The sequence below is a fragment of the Lepisosteus platostomus genome, chromosome 8 (assembly GCF_059453375.1).
Source record: "Lepisosteus platostomus isolate fLepPlt1 chromosome 8, fLepPlt1.hap1, whole genome shotgun sequence".
In the NCBI taxonomy this organism is placed as follows: Eukaryota; Metazoa; Chordata; class Actinopteri; order Semionotiformes; family Lepisosteidae; genus Lepisosteus; species Lepisosteus platostomus.
The window spans coordinates 12,408,031-12,431,563 of NC_142618.1; the positions used below are offsets into that span (position 1 = coordinate 12,408,031).

Genomic DNA, 23,533 nt, shown 5'->3' on the forward strand with positions numbered 1-23,533 from the left:
GCCATACACACTTCACTTTTCAACAACACATATTATATATTACAAAATGTAATGAAAAAGTAAGTACAGCCCCTAAAGATGTCATGGTTTCATGTATTTAGACATATTTCAGCTTACCCTTGTCTTCACCAAGTCCTATTAGATAACTAAAAGTGAATAAATAACACAATAGTTCCACTTTGTCGTTTTTTACTTAAACATGTTAACTAGCACTCAATATCTATGAAAAAGTACTATAAGTGCACCCTTAGTTCTACTATCTCAATTAATAGGGTATGTACAGTAGAATCAGGTGTACCAATGATAAGCTGATAATCAAAAAGTGATTTCCACCTATATATAGATATAAGACAATCTTTAAATAAAGAAATTTCAACACAGTTGCCAATCTACCCAAGAGTGTCTATCTTATCAAATTATCTCCAAGATCTGACTGTATGATGCTCCTAGAGGTCTCAAAGAACCCTATGATTGTATCTACAGGCCTCTCTCACTATGATAAATGTCAGAGTTCGTGAGTCCATCATCAGAGAGTGAATAAAATGGCTTTCATGGGGAAGGATAGCTTGGAAGAATTCTTGCTCCTTAAGAAAAACATTTCCAACATGGCTTACGTTTCTAAGTTTAAAACAGCATTTGAAACAAAAACACAACTTCTGAAACAATGTGAACAAGGTTGAGTTGCTTGGCCATAATGCAAAACATCATGTCTTGTGAAAACCAACCACCACCTTTGACCAGAAGAACCTCATACAATACCTCCGATCAAGCAGAGTGGTGATGTGATGGTTTAGGCCTACTCTGCTTCATCAGGATCAGGACAACTTGCTATCATTGGGTCTACCATGAATTCCAGACTATAGCGATTATTCCAGAGGAAAATGAAAGACCATCTGTCCACCAGCTAAAGCTGAACTGAAAGTGAATCATACAACAGAACAATGATCCAAAACACACAAACAAACCTTTGGCAGAATGGCTCAAAAAAAGAAAAAGTGGATTTTGAAATGGCTAAGTTAAAGTCTTGGCCTAAACCCCATAGAGATGCTGTGAGCTGTCCAGACAAGAAGGGCCACAAACGTCACAGAGCTGAAGCACTTCTGTAAGGAACAGTGAGCCTGAATTCCTCCCAGGTGATGTGAGAGACTAATCAAAAATTACAGCAAAGGTGGTAGAGTTTTATCTAAAAAGACTTGCAATTGTAATTGTTGCCAAAGGTGCTTTCACCAAGTGGTATCTTAGGGGATGAATACTTAGTTATTGATTTGTCTTTGCAGTTTTTTTCTGACTTCTTTCACCATAAACATACAGTGTGTGTTAAGTTTGAGCATTCAGGTTTTGCTTAAACATATCCACTTAAAATATTAATATTTACAAATAGACATAATTTGTAATTCAACAAAATGGGCCATCGTTGAATGTTACATGAATGCCTTTGCAAGGCACAGTAACTACGTTTTTGCAGACTTGCTTAGTAAAGTTTTAGTTTAGGTTATGACTCTTCTTTCAGTGACAGATTGATTGAAGTTTTCATGTTACAAATTATCTGTGGCTACATCAGGTCAAGCTGTATGTTTTGTTTATGCATTTTATTATATTATTTATTCTGACAATTTTTCATGTCATGTTACATTAAAGTGGCTGCTCAGTTTATAGTGACAAGACTGTGCTCACATGTTCACAGAGAAAATGTGTACAAGCTACAAAATATACTATAGCTGATCAATTCAATATTATTGTAGTCACTCACTTTTGCTGAAGAACAGTGAACAAGGCTAGAATTTTACTTTTGTATATTTGTTTCTGAAAACTTTAATTGGAGAATGGAAACAGCTGGGGAGAAGGGTAGTGTTTGTTTGGGTGTTATTGTACTTTTGTTTTTTATTGTTCTCTTTTTTGTGTTCTTGTTAAACTAAAATGAATCATTACAAATATAAAATATTCAATTTAACCTCTAACCAATTAGATATTCCTGCATCATATTTTAATTTTTGTAATCTAGTGTAAATTTCTTATTTTACCTCAAATTATCAGTTATAACACTTCGGAATTCATTCCTTGTTTTTTACTGTAGTTGTCAAAGTGATTATTTTAAGTTGAGCTAATTATAAGTTCTAGAAGCTTGAAAAGCCATTGTAGCTTGCTGTTATAAGATTATTAGTTGAGTACACGTTGCAGTATTATTTACTGGCATCAGATTAAAGGAATTACTTCAGCAAATTCATAAAGTTACAAGAGAAATGGCTAAATATTTTGTAGCAGGTGTTTTAACATTTTTTAACTCAATGGAAACAGGGAAATTCATTCTGCTGATGGCCAATTGTTATAAAAATCGGGTTCCATGCTAGTGTGTGGTCACTGTTGGAACCAAAACAAGGTGTACATTTTTCTCTCATTAGTATAAGAGCCTGGATGAGTATATACATGTTCACTGGTCTCGGAGGTTTAGATTCCATTTGTCATCTTAGCTTATTCCACAAAAAATTAAAAGAAGCTCAAGTCTTGTATGTAGGGTATAACCTTTACATTTTTATCTAGCAAGAAAGCTGTTATTACATGAGCAGCATGATGACATGCATCATTCTGCTGGAATGCTGTCATGTCAGGATGAGTCCATGGAGACATGTCATGGCAGACTCGAGTGATAGAGTGTGTTGGACAACCATGCAGTAGTAGGAAACCTTGATCCACTCTCAGTCCATGTCAAAAGTACACAAAAAATCCTCAGTCCAAAGGAATTTCTTGTGCGATATACAGTAGTATGTAGCCAGTGTTTTGTGTTCTGTTTCTGTAGTTAAAGATTTTACCTCCTCTGATTGAGGAGGATTTAGCATGAGCATTGCATCACTCCCAGCTTCACTGTTTATAGAGTCCTCCCATCCCAAAAGAGGCAATAATGTCAATTAGTAATCAAAAGGATGAAATGGAGATTTTCCATAAAGCCAAAGGACTATGAGCTATTTTTTCTACGAACAGGTACCTCTTGCATTTGCCAGATAATCCAGGGCTGTGGGTGAAAAAGAGTAGGCAAGAAAGTCAGGGGTCAACTCTGGACTATGTACAGTAGCACCCAAACAAGGAAGGGAGTTTCATATCTCCGACTATAACGGCGGATGGGGGAAGGGAATGATGAATCACAGAATGCATTGCTCAAGCTGGTGTGGTGGTTAAAAAGAGAAAAAAGAAGAAAGAAAAAAGCATACCAGACTGGGGCTGTGGAAGAGGTGAAAGAGAAAGTGATAGTGGGAGAGAAAGGATGAATATAGAGGACTAAATGGTGTCGGCCCAGATGGCACGATTGTGCTATAGTTCCATGGATGGGTGACGTCATCAGGATGCGCCAAGAGACAGGAAAAGACAGCATGATAAGTTTGGGGAAGGGTAGTTTTCATAACATGTGGACCGGTGTGACTGGGTCGGGAAAGAGACAAGATTGGAGAAGAGATGCAAGAATTAAGATGGATTTAGCAGCTGGAAGAGTTGGAAGTTGGATAAAACTGTTGTGGCTGAGATTGGGTTAGGGAGGTCAACATGATGACAATGACTGCTGAAAAACATTTAAGAGGGTCAGTGAGCTCAGAGAAGTGGAAGAAGGAAGCTGAGAGGTGGTATTGGCTCCTGAAGGGTCCAGATGGAAGATGGAGTATTCAGAAACAGAGAAGTGGATGTGAAGAGTGTAAAGCCACTACATGACAAAGGATAATTACGGTGCCATGATAGTAACATCTGCTTTACTCACAAGCTACTTCTTAAACGTCTCTTAGAATAATAAGCCATTGAAAGGGAAATTTCATGTTACTTTGCTTTTCTGTCATATTAATTTAATTTAAATTCCACAAGCTGACACCACAGCTCAATTTGCTGTTAATATTCTGACACTTTTCAAATGCCAGTGTGATATGACCCTTTTAATGAATCAAGCAAAAAGAAATTTTGTTTTTTGAATGGAGTTATTTGTGTTTGTGAGCCCCCACTACCCCTCTGTTCCAAATGACTTCAAATCTTTATTTTTTAAGGTGGTAATACTGTATACCATAAAGCCTTTGTCACTTTATACCCCTTTCTGATGTTATGGAGACCATATTGACAAGCAATGTGTGTGTACACTGTTTTAGGAACACAATTTTATTCCATTGTAGATCTTATACCACAGCAATAGTCACTTTATTGTTCCATACAGTATGAGATGGTAAACTCATTTTTGGCATTAATGACTGCTGCAGTTCTACTTCTGTCATGTGCAGACACCTTTGTGACAGCTGAAGGAAGGTATAGTGTGATATTCATTACCACAGCTGCCCAGTGAGAAAATTCAATGGCATTAATTTCATAAGAGGGGATGATATCTCTTCCAGAATCTTTGTCTTCCCATGGTTCCTTCCTAAGCTTCTGCACCTTGCAGGTCTTGCACTTGTAAATTTATTTATTCTAGGTTTAAAACATTTTTTTTTATTGAAATATGACTAATGATCCATTCATTAATAGAAAATAACTAATTTCCTGGCAAGGGACATGCAAGGGACATGCCAACCCAGAGCCTATCCCAGGAGCACAAGAAGGTGCAAGAAGGTACTTCATCATTGATTTAAAAAAAATGTTTAGAGTCATGACGTTCCCACTAGTTAGGCAGTGAGTTCCATATACTTATACTGTATGTGGTGCTTTAACACCCATTGTGTAGATCTTGGTCTTTCTCAGATCAAGAAAGATTCAAACAGTATATGTCAACTTAAAAGTTCATTCATACAATAAGTTTCTTAAGCCTGGTAATAGACTATTCAAGCACTTACAGTGCCTATCAAAAGCATTCACCACCCCTTGGACTTTTTACATTTTATTGCTTTACAATATGAAATCATAATGTATGTAACTGCACTTTTTTTAATAAGTACTGTAAGTGCAGGAACACAGTATTTCCTTTTTACTATTTCCTAATTATTATTAAATGTCCAATCTAAGAGTTCATAATTCCACAGATCATCTTTCTGTTATTCTGCAGAATTTTCTGAAGTGAAAGTGTAAGATGTTTTTTCTAAAGAATTGTTGAATACCTTCGTTGATAGCACTGAAATCGATATGAGGGTTGACATCCGATTAAATCTGCTGGAAGATGGCACATTGATGATACAGAACACCAGAGATTCTGACCAGGGGACTTACCAATGCATGGCCAAAAATGTTGCTGGAGAGACAAAGACTCAGGGAGTGGTTTTAAGGTATTTTGATACCCCAAGTGAGTGAACTTTTAAATATGTTCAATGTTTAGTCACCTATTGTACTTTCCAACTTATCACAATTATATCCCAATTTCTTGCAATTCATGCAATACTAGACAGAGCCTACTGGTGCAGATGTTATATAAATACATAGTATACAATTTTATTTGCATAATATACAGTATTATATTATCCTTACACCTGTTTTTTTTTGCAAGCAAATTTTAAAAGTTATTAAAACACATATCTCCTGTTTGTTTGGGAATACTGAGCAATAAACACGTATGTCTTTTCTTTGTATGATGAGGTATGATGGACTAAGAAATTAGGAATCGACTTAAAAGGCATACCAATATTTACAATTATTAACAACTACAAAGTCATATGTTTACTCCTATTATTTAGAGTAAAGAAATTGTGAATACCAGGGCCCTGCTTTTTGAAACAGGAAAACAGTATTCAACCCTGCAACTGAACCCCAGATACCACAGAGGAAAAAGGGAAACCTGTTTCTTATAAAGTAAAATTCCCTACACAGGACTAAAATGCTCTCTTAATGAAAACTAAAAAATTGGGACATTCCCTATTCCAAATAGAACATTACAAAGCAAGTGAGAGGTTACTTTAGCCTGATGGATACCATGATTCCACAACTATAAGCAAACATTCCTATTGCTTAATCCTGGTGGTTTCTTCAGTACTCAAATTAAATGGACTTGTTCCATTGTCTAGTCTGCCAAAAGAAAGAACCCTCTCATAGTGCTGTTTCTTTTCTTTCTGCTGTCAATGACTGATTTAATTTATTTTTATTTCATGTCAGTATGTCTTATCTATCCTGCATTGAGGCCCAGTTATGCACTGTACAATCCCCAAGAAGGATGGCTTAATACCCTCACTAAAAATAGTCCAGCCACTGGTAAATAGTAGTATGATTTGGGCTCTGGCCATTGTTAACAAAAAAGACAAGAAACAGCTGTGGAGTTCTTGTCCTGACAGAAATTTCTAAAGCAAGACATTTAACTTACCCTAAAGAGGTGCTATGAGCTGTATTTTTCAATACCCCCTCCTGCATGTAAGATAGTATACCAAATTAGTAATATGCATTGTCATATGTGCTTTTGCCCCTGAACGTTTGTGATAGATCTTTATGTATATCTTAATAATAATAATGTCAACATTTTTATACAGTCTATTTTCTGTCTCCTTCATATTTTATTTTAGATAAACCCAGTTTTGTGATACAGCCCCAAAACACAGAGGTGCTTGTTGGCTCCAGCCTTACACTGGAATGCAGTGCTACAGGAGATCCCCAGCCACATGTCACCTGGACAAGAGGGAATGGAAGTCTGCTCAGCAATTCCACTCAGTACACCATCACATCATCAGGGGGTCTCTTTATTCAGAATGTCACTTTGGCAGATCATGGCGAGTTTATCTGTCATGCCAGTAATAGTCAGGACTCCATTCAGGCATCAGCAAGCATCATTGTTCAAGGTTGGCTCCAAGTGGCTTTTAATTTTTTTCCCCTCACTGTTGAAAGAGCTGAAACATTGATTCGGAGTTGTATTAAAAATGATTACTGTTACGTAAATAATGTGCTTTCTTTGCCATGTGAGTCATATCCTCTCAATTTGTGGAGGGTGGTTACTCAGAAAATACTGCAGCATTTGTTAAAAAATAATACTGAAAAGTAATGAAAGATTGCTTTTGTTTCTTGTACTTCACATGAAATATCCCAGTGTCATCCCAAATGAGTATGTTATAAAAAAAAATAAAAATGTACAGTAGTTTCTACATTACAAGAATCAAGTTATATGGAGAATGTAAAAATTGAGTAAATATCCTGTTTAATTCCTTGGCAAAAATGTATTTATCTAATTAGTAGACTCCTTTACCCAACTTGATTTAGAAACTGTGCAGTAATACATACGTTAATTACATAATGAAATACTGTAGAAAAATAAGTAAAAAATGCAGGTTTTGACAAGAAAGGAATGAGGTACAATAGGCTCTTGTTAGGCACAGAGAATTATGAAATCAGTGTCCATTGAGTGGACACTGAAAAAATGAATTTTTGATTATGAATAGGGAAATTGCTACATCTGAACGTTTTTCACCAACTCTTACAAAGATAATTAAAAAAAACATTGAGGCAGCTCTAAACTTTCAACAAGCTGGTGAATGATGATAGGAAAGTGAGTATTGTGCTAGAAATAAAAACAAGAATGTTATCGTCCTGCAGTATTTTGTTAATTTTTAAGATAGATAGTGATGGAGGAGTTCTGCATTTCATGTATTGAAATTTCAAGAGCAATATTTTATTCTGAGATTAATACTGTCTGAACTTCAGACAATTAAGGTAGCTCATTTGGCTGCTAGTAGCTAAATGATCCATGGATCATGTCCAACCATGTCCAAGGTATCAGCTTTAATATGACTTTTTCATCATGCTTTTGAGGATATTGATTACAGGATATTGAATACTGAATCAGGTCCCCTCATAGTTTATTGTGTTCAGAAATAAAAATATTATCTTTTATTCTTTCAGAGTAGGACATTTAATAAGTCCAGAAATGTACCTGAAAGTTCATCCCTGGACTAATTCCAAAGCAGCAATATCTATTTTTGTAAGGTGATGAAAAAAATTATGCACAACATTCTGAATAAGTTCCTACATGTGTATTGCACAATTGTAATAAAACATGCCTTTATTTAAAATTTTCAACTTTTGCGATTTTAAACCGTTAATACCAACATTTTGTTTGCCCTTTGTTTGCCAATGTGTTTCCCCACATTGTCTAAAAATGTAAATGTTCAAGTAGGTAGCTACAGTACGCCAGCATGTGTAGGCTGCAAAGGGACAAGTGAAGGTTTATTCCATGCTGAAAAGAAGAAAAGAAACACAGCGTTTTGGCTGTGGAGCCTTCTTCAGGTGTCTTTGTTCTGTTTCTTTTCTTCTCTTTTAAGCATGGAATAAACCTCTACTTGTTACTAAAAATGTAAATGATATGTCAAAATATGCTGTATGCCTACAGTACATGTTAGTCATTCAGACTTGGTCTTTCACACCTTATACTTGTATGTTTTTCACTTACAATCACAGCTGCTATTGTTAAAAGAAATAATTAAGCAAGACCAACCTTTTGCCCATGTCGACTATCATATTATTTGATTCTGTTATTTTTTTACATTCTATGTTATTTATGTATAAAATAATTGATGAAATCCATTAAATCTGAATGTTGCATTTAAAGTTTTCATTAGTAAACAGTATTTAAAGGAATTTACTCCTACTGTAGTTTCTGATTTTGTAGAGTACAGGAAATTGTAGGAAATGCTTGTGAAATTCCCTGCAAATATTGAGTGTTCGGCAATATAACCACGATAAAAGTTAAAAGTTAAAAGTATACACAATATATTACAGGTACAGTATGTGCAAATATTGTATGGTTTAACCAGTAAACAGAAACAAATTTTATGTGTTCTGTATATGCTTATTTAAAAAGCATCAGGCAAATATGCACATACTGTATAAGGTATACAGTTCATTTGGTCAATTTTTCTTTCCTACCCTTGATTTGCTTTCAGCTCCTCCAAGGTTTACTATGGTTCCCAGAGATCAGGCTGTGATAGAAGGTCACTCAGTGGACTTTCCATGTGTAGCTGTTGGAAATCCTTCTCCTGTCATTGCATGGACTAAAGCAGGTAATACATGTGTGCTTTTTAAATGACTGTTTCGTGGGAAATAGGATCAGCTTCTTTTCTTAGCCTTTCCCATATTCTTTGACTCATATTGCTCTGTCAAAATGTTATACTTAGCTAGAACAGGATGGTGAGTGTGACTTTATTTATTCAAACTATTTTTTTTCTTTTATGATTCGTTTATTGAAGTGGTGAATTGCTTTATGGAAACTCTACAAACTTTAGTATTTTGTATATTTAACATGTAGTTTGTATTTTAACATACAGTGTACAGTGTTTTATGAATGAGAGATCATCTGTATATGCATTGTCTTTTTATTACTCTAATAGCTTCTTGAAATTTGCCTTAACACTTTAAGAAGATGTATGGCAATAAAAGGTTAAATAAATCCTTAGTAATGAGACATGCAGTACTGTTTTGGCATATATTATGGATTTTATTGTTTTAGAAGAATTACATCACTCTTCCTGAACCTCATAAAACCAGATAGAAAGGTTACACTATTAAGAGTAAACATGCATTATCTTAATGTTTACATGAAATGGCATCAGTGACCATCATTTTATTGTTTTTTAATTAATATAGTTGGAACATCTGTATAGTTTTATACACCCTGTTTTCATTAACTTGCTGGTGTAAGATTCCATGATTGTGTCATGTTGAGAAAAATTATAAAATGAAATGAAAAACACAAAGTGAGGTATAAAATTGCAAGATACCTACAGTACGTACTACCTGGAATGATACTTTTAGTTGTTTATTTTACCCAAATAACATCTGTATAAAAGAGTGCCTGACTGGTTTCCTTTTGTTTTAGGGTTTATTATATACTGTTTTACTTGCCAAATGACACAGCAGGCAGAGAAAAGAGGCCATTATTAATGTTTAGATTATTGAAAGCACATGTCTCCTGCAAGCTATTAAGAAAAATATTCATAAAAATTAACAATACAATATTTTAGAAAAGTAAATAATGCTTTTGTAGCTTTGTATTTTGAATAAAAAAATTAAGAGCAGTCCTAGCATAGAAAATGGGAATGTAGAATAATACAGTATATGCAAGCCTGGGAGAGTATATTCTGGTGAAGAGAGTTAACCTAAAAACATTTTCATACTGATCTGTATTATTAACTAACTCAGTATAGTTTTGTTAATACTAAGAAACTTTTAACTATTTAATTATTAAGCTGCACATTTTAATTATCCCCATTTCGTATTAGCACAAAATAACAACAGATTTTCCATAATGACACACAAATAACGTTAGTATCAGGGGAGTGCTTTTAGCACAGGGGTTTCATGTTCAGTTTAGCCGAGTTTATTGCTTTGGAGGGTGATCCAAATTGCAGCATCACAAATTCACACAGTGAACCCACAGGGACATTTAAGATACATGGCCAAATTTAAATGCTTCCAAAAATATTCAGATCCAATCACAGTTTTCACATTTTCTTTTTAAAAGCAAAATGGAAATGCATGAGTATGTAAATCCATGGCTGTGGCAAACCTAAGTTAATTTAGGTGTACAGAATTACCTTAATGAACCACGCAATTAGTTGGGTGATCTCTGTCTGTGTACAACAATAGTGGTTTACATAATTTCAGAATGAATACATCTTACTCTATAAGGTCCTTCAGCCAGGTAATGAATTTCAAGCAAAGATTCAACCATGAAAACAACGGTACCTTCAAAACTCAGTGATAATGTTGAAGAAAAAGGGCAGACCAAGAGAAGGGTACAAAACCACATAAAACTATTTGAATATTATGAAGCTGATCATTACATTTGTGAAGTGTATTGTCCAACCCAAAAGTGGTCTAGATCAGGCTGTCCCTCCAAACTGAGTTGCTGGCCAAGAGGGAAACTGGTTGAGGATGCTACAGTGAGACCAACAAGCCAGTTTGAAAAAGCTACATACTGTAGTTCAATGTCTGAGATGGGAGAAAGTGCTCTTTGGTCAAATCTGGTCCATATGGCACCATGACCAGAAGGAAAACATTACTAAAAAAACATTTCAAATCTTGAATGGGGTTTGCAACAGATAATTTAAGCATTTAAAACTCTATTATAATAATAATAATAATAAACTTTATTTTATATAGCGCCTTTAAAGGTGGCTTCTCAAAGCGCTTTACAGGATGACAATAACAATAAATAAGAAGACTACAACAATAAATAAGAAAATTTCACAAGACAGGACACAATTATAATTACAACAATACAGTACAATACAATAACAATAGAGGAGACCGTGGAAGATGGTATTAAGAAGAGCAGAGGGGTGAAGAATGGAACCAGTTAAGTAAAGGCTTTTCTGAAAAGGAGGGTTTTGAGTCTGGATTTGAAGGAGTTTAGAGAAGGTGACTCTCTAATATCCTTGGGCAAGGAGTTCCAGAGCTTGGGGGCATAGCAGGAGAAGGCCCTGTCGCCCATACAATGTAGACGGGCTTGGGGGACAGTAAGGAGGGCAGAATTTGAAGAGCGGAGGTTGCGAGGTGGGGAGTAGGGCGATAAAAGTTCAGACAGGTATTGAGGTGCCAAGCCATGTAAAGCCTTGTAGGTGAGCATGAGGATTTTAAAGTCTACGCGGAATTTGACCGGAAGCCAGTGCAAGGACTCCAGGATAGGAGTAATGTGAACACTTGCACTAGATCTGGTCAGGATTCTGGCTGCTGAATTTTGGACATACTGCAGCTTGTTCAGAGTAGATTTAGATACCCCAGGGAGCAGAGCATTGCAGTAGTCAATTCGAGAGAATACAAATATGTTGATCAGCTTTTCAGCCACAGTTAATGATAGCATAGGGCGTAGTCTTGCGATATTTCTAAGGTGAAAAAAAGATGTTTTGACAGTATGCTGTACATGTGGGTCGAATGTTAAGCCAGAATCGAATATAACCCCAAGGTTTTTCAATTTTGATTGGAGCTCAAGTACAGAGCCATCTACAGACAGGGTTACAGGACTGGCTTTACGAAGTTGATGGGGGGTACCAATAAGCATGACTTCAGTCTTGTCACAGTTAAGATGAAGGAAGTTTTGAGTCATCCAAATTTTTTATGTCAGAGATGCAATTAGATAGAATAGAGACAGCCACATCAGTGTCGGGTTTGGTATGGATGTATATTTGAGTATCGTCAGCGTAAAAATGAAAGCTGAGGCCATGTGATCTTAAAAGCTGACCAAGTGGGAACATGTAAATGCTGAAGAGCAAGGGGCCCAGTATTGAGCCCTGAGGGACACCAGACTTGACAAGACCAATTTCAGACCTGTACCCATTGAGAGAGACAAAGTGACAGCGATCAGTGAGGTAAGACTTAAACCATTTGAGGGCAGTGTCAGAGACTCCAAACACAGTCTCGAGACGAGAAAGCAAGATGTTATGGTCAACAGTGTCAAAGGCAGCACTGAGATCAAGAAGGATGAGTATGGAAAGAGAACCAGAATCAGAAGCTATTAGGAGATCGTTGGTGACTTTGACTAGGGCGGTTTCTGTGCTGTGAAGTTGACGGAAGCCAGATTGGAGGGGTTCGAAAAGGTTGTTTGTCATGAGGTGGTTATGTAACTGAAGTGTGACAGCACGTTCTAGAATTTTAGAGAGAAAGGGTAAGTTGGAGATGGGGCGAAAGTTGTTAAGATTGTCGAGAGCCATGTTAGGCTTCTTTGGCACTGGGGTAATAGCAGCAGTTTTGAGGACCGTTGGTACAATGCCGGTGCTCAAGGATTCATGTATTATATTGAGGACAATGGGACAGAGAGAAGAGAAACAGGACTGGAATAAAGTGGTGGGAATGGGATCTAAAATAGATGTGGTGGGTTTCATGCGCGTAACTAGTTTGTTTAGGGATGCTGAGTCAAGAAGAGAGAAGCTGGAGAGACGGGAACCAGAGAAGTTGGATGAGGAGGGAGGAGGTGTGGAAATTATATCCGTAGTGGAGAGAATGTGATGCCGGATGTTGTCAATCTTAGAACTAAAGAAATCTAAGAATGTGTTGCAAAGTTGTGATGAGGCAGGTAATGTGGTGGGGCAGTTTGGCTTGAGCAGTCTGTTGATGGTGGAGAAAAGATGTCTGGGATTGTTTTGGTGATTTTCAATGATGTGAGAGAAGTAGGTGGATCTAGCAGACTCTATAGTAACCTTATAATCAGATAAGTAATCTCTCCAGGCCTGATAATGTACATTTAGGCCGGAAAGACGCCACCTACGCTCAAGTTTGCGAGAGGCTGCCTTCATGAAACGCAGATGGTCATTGTACCAGGGGGCAGGGCGAGAGAAGGAGATGGTTCGAGTTTTTAAAGGAGCAAAGGTGTCGAGGGTAGATAAAAGAGCATTGTCAAGTAACTGTATTTTGTCCTCTAGAGGGTCAGAGGAAGAGAAACAGGATAAGGAGGACAGAACAGAATTTGCAAACCTTGGGTGATCAATTGATCGCCAGTTGCGGAAATTTACAGAGCGTGAGGGGGAAGTGTTAGAAACAGGTAATTCCAGATTGAAGAGAATGGCTAAGTGGTCAGAGAGGCCTAGATCAAGGGGGGAGCAGTGGGAGACAAAGGAGTCATTTGCAATAATTAGATCTAAGGTGTGTCCTTTGTTATGTGTAGGGGTACAAACAAACTGAGCAAGGTCAAAGCATCCCAAAAGAGAAAGGAAGTCTTTAGCCAGACTGGAGGAAGTTGAATCAATGTGTATATTAAAGTCCCCTAGAATAAGGATCCTTTTAAATGTAAGGGATAAGAATGAGAGAAAATCAGCAAACTCACCTAAGAAGACTCCACTGGGTTTGGGTGGTCTGTAAACTGTGGCAATAATAGTTGATTGGGGGATAGAAACATTTAAAACAAGACACTCAAAAGAAGAGGGAGGAGGTATAGCTATAGGACTTAGACTGTAAAAAAGGTTGTAAATAACAATGATGCCCCCGCCTCTGCCTGAAAGACGCGGAAGGTCAAAGAAACCATATCCAGGAGGAACTAGTTGGTTGAACAGGAGTCCATCGTTTTGTTTGTGCCATGTTTCGGTTAAGCACAGAAGGTCCAGTTGTTTTTCTTTGATAATGTCACATAAAAGAAGAGCCTTGCTGTTAACGGAGCGGGTGTTGAGTAGCGCTGATCTGGCCAGTCTCGGGGATGCGGGGGGATGCGGGGGGAAGCGGAGTGCGGTCCAGGTGCGGTAGTGAGAGGAGATTTTTTAGATCGGCGCCGGTACGTGATGGACTTACAGACGTGCGGCGAAAGGCAGGGATAGAGACTCCGCAGGCAGACGAACGTAGAGAACGGTGTCCTGTGCTGCGATGGATGTAGCGAGTCGGTCGTAAAATCCCAGTAAAACGGCAGTAATCGAATGTGTCTTTGACCAGAAAGTAGCTTTGTTTTAGTTGAAGAAGTTGCAGTGCAGTGTACCTCAGAGACATGATTGATGAAACGAGACGGGAAGGAAATCCAGAGAAGGCGGTAGCAAGAGGTGAAAGTCTTCAGTTGAGTAAGTTCACAATGCAGTGGAAGTCGCACCCGTGAACTTGTAACGTGAAGCGGATGAAAATAGATAAACTAGAAATCAGTGCAATCGAGGAGAAAAAGGGAAAAAAAAAACATAAATAAGTAGATAGAAATGAAAAACTGGTGAGAGGAGCGGCAGCCAAATGCGCCAGCGTTCCCTCTCGACCGGAACCGGAAAATCCGGTTCTATTGTCCGGCTCCCTATTGTCCAGGGAGTCCACAGCAGGGTTCACCTCTGTATTTCCAGAGACCAACACATGGACTTCAAGTAGTGTAAATGATCAGATTACTATTTTCAGTTCTTCTCAGGTTTCGAGGTATCTAACTTGCAGGAGTAGGGATGGAGACAGGGAACGTGTCCAGGAAGTGCAGGTGTCCAGGGGAAGTGAGTCCGGGGTGAACAATCCAAGCATAAATCCAAAAGGGAAATCCAAAACAGGAGGCAGAGTCCAAGACCAGGGGATCCATCCAAACTAATTAAAAACCAGAACCGGGTCGGGACCGGCGGGGCAGGGAATCAGGAACAGGAAACTAAAACCATAACGGAGCCAGACGCAGCAGGACCCCGGGCTCTCACGAAACGGGATTCAATGAGAAGCCTCGGGGTGACGCCTGTGTCTGGCTTTTAAGGTGGGGCGAGAGCTAAAACAGGTGCAGGTAATGGGGCAGAACAAGGAAGGGCTGGAGCGCCCTTAAGAGGGGGAGTAGTGATCGTGACAGTAGAGCTATCAGTGAACTTCAGGTTCCTAAATTTTTGGGGTGGCCCTTGGTATTCAGCCCCACTCAATCCAAGAAGTCTTCCTCCAGTTTCTTATAATCTCTGGGATCCTGTACTGTCATTGCCATGGCCACCACCTGTGCCCCTCCCATTAACAGTGGAGTGAGCTGATATGCCCAAGTTTCCTTGTGTAAGACCATTACAACAAATTCAATCAATTTCTTGAATAAATGTATTAAAATTAATAAAATTATTAGTCATGTACAGTTCAACAGTTCAAGTGGTCAACAAAAGAATGCATTTAATATTATGGCTGGGCTTAAGGATTGAAATATAATAGCTAAATCAAATGAGTCAAATAGCTACATTTTTATGTCTTTAAGGTTTATAAAAATCTACTTTAGCACACAAAAGATTATTGCATAAACACATATTAGATATCATTTGCTGCTAAATAAAAAGTATTTTAAAACTTCCCGGTTGTGCTTTGGATAAAGACAACTTAAGCAGTTCAAATACAGAGCCAGATTTATTATGGAAGCTTTTGATAGTTGTCATGAGCCATAAAGTCACGGTGAAAGCTTTTGATGGACAAGTTGCCAAGAGAGGGCTGACTTTCCCCATTTCCTGACTGTACAGGGGGCCAGCTGCTCAGTGACAGAAGGCTATCAGTGTTGACATCAGGGACTCTGCGGATCAGTCGTGTGGCCCCACATGACCAGGGCCAGTACGAGTGCCAGGCTGTCAGCGTAGCTGGAGTGAAAAGACTGCCAGTGCAGCTGACTGTGCTGGCCAAAGGTATACCAACTCTCATGGCTCTGGGCCTTCATGCATCTGTTCAGAATATGAGATAATCATTCCTCTAAATTCACCTCACTTGCTCATGTGGTCATTTGCATCGTGGCTATACCTTTTAGTTTTTAAATTCCCCAATGGAAAGTATATAGTACGAACATATTTACTAGAAAGTAAAACACTAATATACAGTATTTGTGACATGAGCAAAACGAATAAGCTGCATAATTATAATTTATCTGCTATTTTAAATAATGTTCTCTTGCTTTGTCTCTTCAATAAATTTAACTTCTTTCGATGTGAATGAGTATATATCATAGAAAAGCATTCCTTACACTGGAAAGAAATGATTGTTCCAAAAAAGAATGACTTTACAAAATAATACTGTATATGGAATCTCATTTTCTTAAAAGCAGTGAAAGGTTAACATTTTAAGTTAATTTGGGATTTATTCCAAATACTCTTTATAATGTATGTGGTACAAAATACATAATCTCTCACCTAATTATATTCCTGTTGAAATGTGAAAAAACAATAATAGTGCCAATAGATGGCACCGATTGTTTATAAATCACAGTTAAAATATATCACATAAAAGCTTTTTGGCTCTTGAGTTATCCATTTACAAAACATAACTGCCTTAACTCCATTTTTTATGTTTCATGTAGTTTACAAACACAAATCCCAGTGAGGGAATATTCCAGGGCTACACAATACGTGGTCCCTCCAATCTAATCCATTGCAGTACTTTGAGAGTTTGAAAATTATTATACAATTTACTTCTGGATCCTTGTGTAATTATGCTTTAGTTTTCTTCTCAATGTGTGTGTTATGTGATTTTTTTAGTCTACATTTATTCTAAACTACAGAATGCAAATGTATTTTTTTACCTAAAGTGCTTCTGATTGAAAATCTTGTCAACTAAACAACTGCACTGATGCCTGTGCTGCTTTGTGCACAGCTGCTCAGTTAAGAACAGTCCTGGAAATGGGACTTTAGAATTAATGCAGAATTAATTGCTTTTGAAAACATTTAAAAGTAGTCACCTTAAATAGTAAGTTAAGTGGTAGGCTTGGGGATACTAGTGTGGAGAATATCATTTAAAATGATTTTTTTCTGTTTTTTCTTTAGTTTTGCCTGTTTTTATACATGTACCTCAAGATGCCTCGACTGAAGTGGGGCAAGATGTGCAAATTTCATGCAGTGCTCTGGGAGAACCAACCCCTATGATCACCTGGACAAAGGTATGTTGTGCGTTTTTAGGGGGTTTATTTTCCACTATGTTTTTCCCACTACTAAAACTTAATTCTCAGTGCCGCGAGTATCATGTATACTAGCAAATCTGTGCACATAATACCTCATTCAAAACTTTGTGAGAACAATGTTTGATGTGTGTTAAATTCAGGTTGCCAGCAAAGCAGCACTGACACTTGGTATTATGAGATGAGTGCAATGTATCTTACCAGGAGACTGAGATCCCTTCTATCATCCCTATTTACATGAGGTGTAAAGGAGAGCAAGGTTTACTACTCCTCTGCAGAAGAGAAGTTAGCTGGTGCAGTGATTAAACAAAAGGTCTCAGTACCAGAATGTTCCTAGTTCAAATTCTCGCTCTTTCACTGACTCTGACTGTTGTTCTGTTCATGTTACTTGCACTGTGTCCTTGAAATAAGGTGCTGGTATGGGGGATTATAAATAATAATAACATCACTTTATTAACCCTTTACAATTTCTTGCATTAGGAATGATCTTTTCACATACCCCAGCTTGCTTTCCATGAGACACACAGACAGGGAGAGAGCGCAGGGTCTGCCATTGTATGGCACCCCTGGAGCAGTTGGGGTTAAGGGCCTTACTCAGGAACCCAATAGAATAGGATTCCTCTGCCGGCTGGGGATTTGAACCGGTAACCTTCCAGCCACAGCCGCAGATCCTTAGCCACAGAGCCACCACTCTGCCCCCATTATCAGCAGCAGTGTCAAAGTTCATCCTGTTTTCTCTATTTTATTCTGTAGAAGAATCAGCTAAATTATTTCTTATTTATAAGTAAAGCACCAAGGGACCTCAGGAACCCTGATGAAATGAGAAATTTAAAGAATAAAACATAGTACTAGTTTACTAAATGCACGGGCATTCATTATTTCTAAAATAGGTTGGTATGGATTAATAACACTATTAACAAAATCAATAAACTGCTGTATTTAGATCATAAAAGTCATGCCGAAGGCAGTTTGGCTTAATGTTCATTGGTACGAGATGCAAGAACGAAAAAAAATAGTTTTTTTCTTGATTTTAACAGTTTTCAGTCAGAATGTTTTATATCAGAACTGAAATATGAGGTTAGAATTATGCATATGTTTTGTTTACTTTATAATGTCTTACATTGTTTAATATAGACGACTAAACCAAAGGTTTCAACCAAAGGTAGATGACGGAAAGTAAATTAAAAACAAAATCTGATTTGATAAGAAACACAGGGAAACATCCATAACAAAACCGATTGTTTAGGAAATCAATTGCTGTGTAGTAGTTGTATAGCGAAAAATGTAACTGACTTCAAGACCATTATTGAAAAAAAAGCCACATGAAACTGAATACATTTGTAATTGTACAGATATGAATGTTGTAGAAAATACAATTAACATCAAAGCATCTGACTGGTCATTTTTCATCCTGATATCTCCATTTTTTTATAAGGATGGCGTTCAAATCACTGAAAGTGGAAAGTTCCATGTTAGCTCTGAAGGCCTACTAACCATCCGAGATGTTGGTCAGGCAGACAGAGGCAGATATGAGTGTGTGGCACGAAACGCCATTGGCCAATCTACCTCTAGTATGGTGCTGAGTGTTGTAGGTAAGGCATTTTTTAAAATGTTTTTACTTTGGGAAGTACAATTATTCTGTTCTTTTCATTCAATAGTTTTCTATTTTTACAGAAACACAATTTTATTACTATTTTCTACTGAAAAGTTATCTTGTTTAAGCTAACAGCTAATCCTGATCCCATCTGTATTTCGTAGTATAAATAGTAGTGTATTGGCATTACGGATATTTTATGGATATACTGTATAGAAAGGAATAATAATCTGTATGTGAATGACTAGAAACACCTTGCAATGAATCATTTACATTTGTTTTGTAAATGTGTTGTATAAATCTCCGTAGCTCTATATACTGGCTTCTCATGAGTACATAGGCTGCTGTGATAATTCATTTTAAGATTCTGATCAGTATGAATGGCTAAACAACAAGATTGGTTTCTTCACAATGAGGTTTCATACTAGTGCATTGTACATGTTCCAACCCTTGATTTGATTTCTAAGCTTTTAACTATGTATCTTTTTATTCTGAAATTTTATTTCTGTGTTTTGTCTTTTTTTATATATTTGCTTTTGTTAGGTGTCTCTGTCAGTAATGATAGTGATGTTACCCTTGTTTGGTATTGTTCTCCTAATGGTTTGACTTTTATCAGAATTTTATCAGAAGAGTGCAAATTCTTGATTATTCCATGTGTTGCCCTTGCTATTTATCAGTGTTTTAGGCAGTCCTTTCTAGCAAACTATTGTGGATCACTGGATAGATTGTGGATGAAATTGTCTATTATTGCAGTTATGGTTACAGTATAATAGATACCATAGTTAAACATTTGTATTCAAAATGATTTCTTGTTAAATAACATATTGCTTTATAATGTTTTAGAAATCCTGTTATTTTTTCTTCCCTGTGGTTGCTTGAAGTGTTCTATTTTATTTGAATGTGTTGTCACTGCTAAGACTTAACACTTTCAGCAGTTAGATAGTATTGACTGCTGTGTTAATTTCTGTTGTGTGGAAATTTTTCAACAAGCTGTAATATCACATTGTAATAAGATGGGTCATATTATTTAAACCATATCTAATGTAAAATTGTTCATTGAATGGTAATATCACGCAGAAGTGCAGAAATGCTGTAATTAAAAAAAAGCCTTGCTACTTATACAGTGTGGCATTGCTTTTTGCTGTTAATTTTTTTGCTTTGATCTGTCTGAAGCCAGCCTTATTTTTAGCTTTTTACAGAACTTCATTGTCACCTTGTGTATCCTTGCAGTTCCAGAGGGAAGACGTGCAGGAGACAGTTTTGTTGAACCGTCAATTCATGATGCAACTCAAAGGGTTGACAGTGCAATCAATTCAACACGTAGAGATTTATTTGACAAGTAAGAAATAATGATTGATTCTTCAAGGACTGATGACAATAACTATAATAACTAATGTAGGTTTAGTTTATTACAATGTGGAACTGTGGTAGCTCAGATGGCAAGGGTGTCTAGCTCCTGACCAGAAGGTCTCAGGTTCAATCCCACTCAGCCAGCTTTCCAAATGAGTACCAGGGGTTAATCCTTCTAGGGGTAATAGACCAGCTGGAGTGTAATGCTGACCACATCACCTCCACCTCCAGTGTTGGATGGTCAAGAAAAATAGTGGCCCTTGTCCCCCATTCCCCCATGGGCCTTTATGGTCTGAAAAGGGACCTACCTTATTACAAGGTATTGAGTATTTATAACCATGTAGTGATATCAATATTTTTTCATTAACCTTGATTTAATTTTTATATCTCTGTAAAAATCTCTACAGAGCCTATGTTTGTCTTTTTGTCCCTCTGTCTCAAATGCAGGCGACCTCGCACGCCAAATGACTTACTGGCTCTGTTCCGCTACCCAAGAGACCCTTTTACCATTGAGACTGCTAGGGCCGGAGAAATATTTGAACAAACACTGCATCTTATTCAAGAACATGTACAGCAGGGGCTAACTGTTGACCTCAATGGCATTGGTAGATTTATGTGCATTATTTTAATTAATTTAATTTCATTTATCTTAAAGACATACTGACTCATTGTACATAAACCAAACTATTGACTTGTTGTGTCTGTGGCTGCTCTAGTTTTCTTAATTTAAGTTACAGGAATTCCAAATTTAATTTAATTTAACAACTTTTTTATTTGTCTAATTGTGATTTTATTTTAATAATTATATTTCTGTTTGTACTGTTGTGCTTCAGAATCTGTTTTAATATAACAAAGAGTCAAGGCTTATTCACCACTGCATGCTTATTTTCTTTTACATTTGTATCTGTATGAAACCATCTTCTTTGTTGGTATTGTAGAGTTCCGCTACAATGACCTGGTTTCACCACATTACCTGGACCTCATTGCCAACCTGTCTGGCTGCACTGCTCATAGACGCTTCCCAAACTGTTCTGACATCTGCTTCCACCAAAAGTACAGAACTCACGATGGTACCTGTAACAACCTTCAGCATCCCATGTGGGGTGCATCCTTAACTGCTTTTGAGAGAATACTTAAGCCAGTATATGAGAATGGTTTTAGTGTACCCAGAGGGGTTGGGCATGATGCAAAATATAATGACTACCCATTACCAATGCCCAGACAAATCTCCACTGCCATGGTTGGCACTGAGACAGTAACTGCTGATGACCGCTTCACACACATGCTCATGCAGTGGGGACAGTTTTTGGATCATGATCTGGACCAGACTGTAGCAGCCCTCAGTATGTCACGGTTTTCAGATGGTAAACCCTGCAGCTCTGTGTGCACTAATGACCCCCCCTGTTTTCCCATCATGATACCTGAAAATGATCCCCGTGTGAAGAATGCAAGGTGCATGTTTTTTGTGCGTTCAAGTCCAGTCTGTGGTAGTGGAATGACTTCAGTCCTTATGAACTCTGTCTATGCCAGGGAGCAGATTAATCACTTGACCTCCTATATTGATGCATCCAATGTGTATGGGAGTAGTGACCATGAATCTGCTGAGCTCCAGGACCTCTCCAGCCAGCACGGACTCCTGCAGAAAGGTAGTGAGTGGGGAAATTCTGGAAAGCACCTTTTGCCCTTTGCCAGAGGACCACCCACTGAATGCATGCGGGATGTGAATGAAAGTCCTATTCCGTGCTTCCTGGCTGGGGACCACCGTGCTAATGAGCAGTTGGGCTTGACTGCCATGCATACCTTGTGGTTCAGAGAACACAACCGCATTGCGGAGGAACTGTTGAAGCTCAATCCTCATTGGGATGGAGATACAGTGTATCATGAAGCCAGAAAGATTGTAGGTGCTGAAATGCAACACATCACATATCGGGAGTGGCTACCCAAAATCCTGGGGGAGGTGGGTATGAAGCTGTTGGGGGATTACAAGGCTTACAATCCAAACATCAATGGAGGCATTCTTAATGCGTTTGCTACTGCTGCTTTCAGATTTGGCCACACCTTGGTTAACCCAATCCTTTACCGCTTGAATGAATCCTTTGGGGAGATCCAAGAAGGTCACATTCCTCTCCACAAGGCCTTCTTTTCTCCCCATCGGATTGTTCAGGAAGGAGGCATAGATCCCATTCTCCGTGGCCTCTTTGGGGTGGCTGGCAAAATGCGGGTTCCTTCTCAGCTTTTAAACATGGAGTTGACTGAGAGACTTTTCTCCATGGCTCACTCAGTGGCCTTGGACTTGGCTGCTATGAACATTCAAAGGGGCCGTGACCATGGCATTCCACCCTACAAGGACTACAGGGTGTTCTGTAATCTGACTTCAGTGAAAGGTTTTGATGATCTAAAGAATGAAATCCGTAACCCTGAAATCAGAGAAAAATTGAAAAGGTAAGTAAAAACAATATTATTCTAAATATTAAGAAATGCTTAGGTTTTGCTGTTTGTCATTTGTACTGTCATAGATGTTGTATTCTCAATACAATCAGTGATACTAGACTACAACTCACGTTATATACTATGAAATAAATATAAAGTACAATTTTAAAGGTTTTTCCTCCAGTGCTAAACTTGTTCATTTCTTCAATCATGTTGCATTAAATGATCATTTTCATTTAATTATCTTCCCTTCTTAGACATAGAACTATTCTTTTTGTATTTTTGTATGCTCTACACCTCTGATTTTAACAGTGCCTGCTGTATAAACAAATACATGGTGATTTTAGGTTCAAAACCATGTGTCTGTAACACTACCAGACAAAAATACAATTTAAGGTTGCATTGACATCATTGATCTAACGTGGATGATAAAAAAGCATTTTTTGAGCTCCCGTGAACCCCCACAGACTGAATCATTTGTGAATTTTTAGCCGTAATTCAAGGATAACCAGAGATAAGTGCCTGTTGCAATTTGTCAGAGTGCTGAAATGAAACACTGATAAAATTCAGCAATAACTTCATGCTGTAATGTCTAGAATGGCTATTGAGCAGCTACTGTTTACAGTGTTCATATAGTCTTAGATCACATTTATACCAACATAACCTACATTTGTCATAATTTAGATAGGGTACTTCCATACTTCCAAGCAAATACCCCAGATAGGGTTCATATTCTTTTCTATAAAAGCCTATACAAATTACCAAAATTTACACTTTATCTTTCAGTTGCCTAGCTCTCTAAATACCCACAAAATGACCATTTCTTATGGCTTTTCCTCTGGTGAAATGTAAGTTCCATTGGAAAGTTTACACATTAGCTCACTGTAATTATGCATGTATTGGCACTTTCTGTTTGAGTTCTACAGTGTATTACCTATAACAGACATGCATTCACCTCAGACTTTTCCATT

The 23,533-nt window shown here is 37.7% G+C and overlaps 1 protein-coding gene across 1 annotated transcript in view; it reads left to right on the forward strand.

Moving 5' to 3' along the window:
* LOC148655679 (peroxidasin homolog) overlaps window positions 1-23,533 on the forward strand; it is a 70,160-nt gene that overhangs the window by 34,941 nt on the left and 11,686 nt on the right. Inside the window, exons 9-17 of the mRNA XM_088642469.1 lie at window positions 5,064-5,233; window positions 6,438-6,710; window positions 8,805-8,921; window positions 15,771-15,929; window positions 17,058-17,170; window positions 18,624-18,780; window positions 20,013-20,121; window positions 20,580-20,737; window positions 21,071-22,574. Coding sequence (XP_088498595.1) covers window positions 5,064-5,233; window positions 6,438-6,710; window positions 8,805-8,921; window positions 15,771-15,929; window positions 17,058-17,170; window positions 18,624-18,780; window positions 20,013-20,121; window positions 20,580-20,737; window positions 21,071-22,574 — 2,760 coding nt within the window. The remainder of the gene's footprint in view (window positions 1-5,063; window positions 5,234-6,437; window positions 6,711-8,804; window positions 8,922-15,770; window positions 15,930-17,057; window positions 17,171-18,623; window positions 18,781-20,012; window positions 20,122-20,579; window positions 20,738-21,070; window positions 22,575-23,533) is intronic.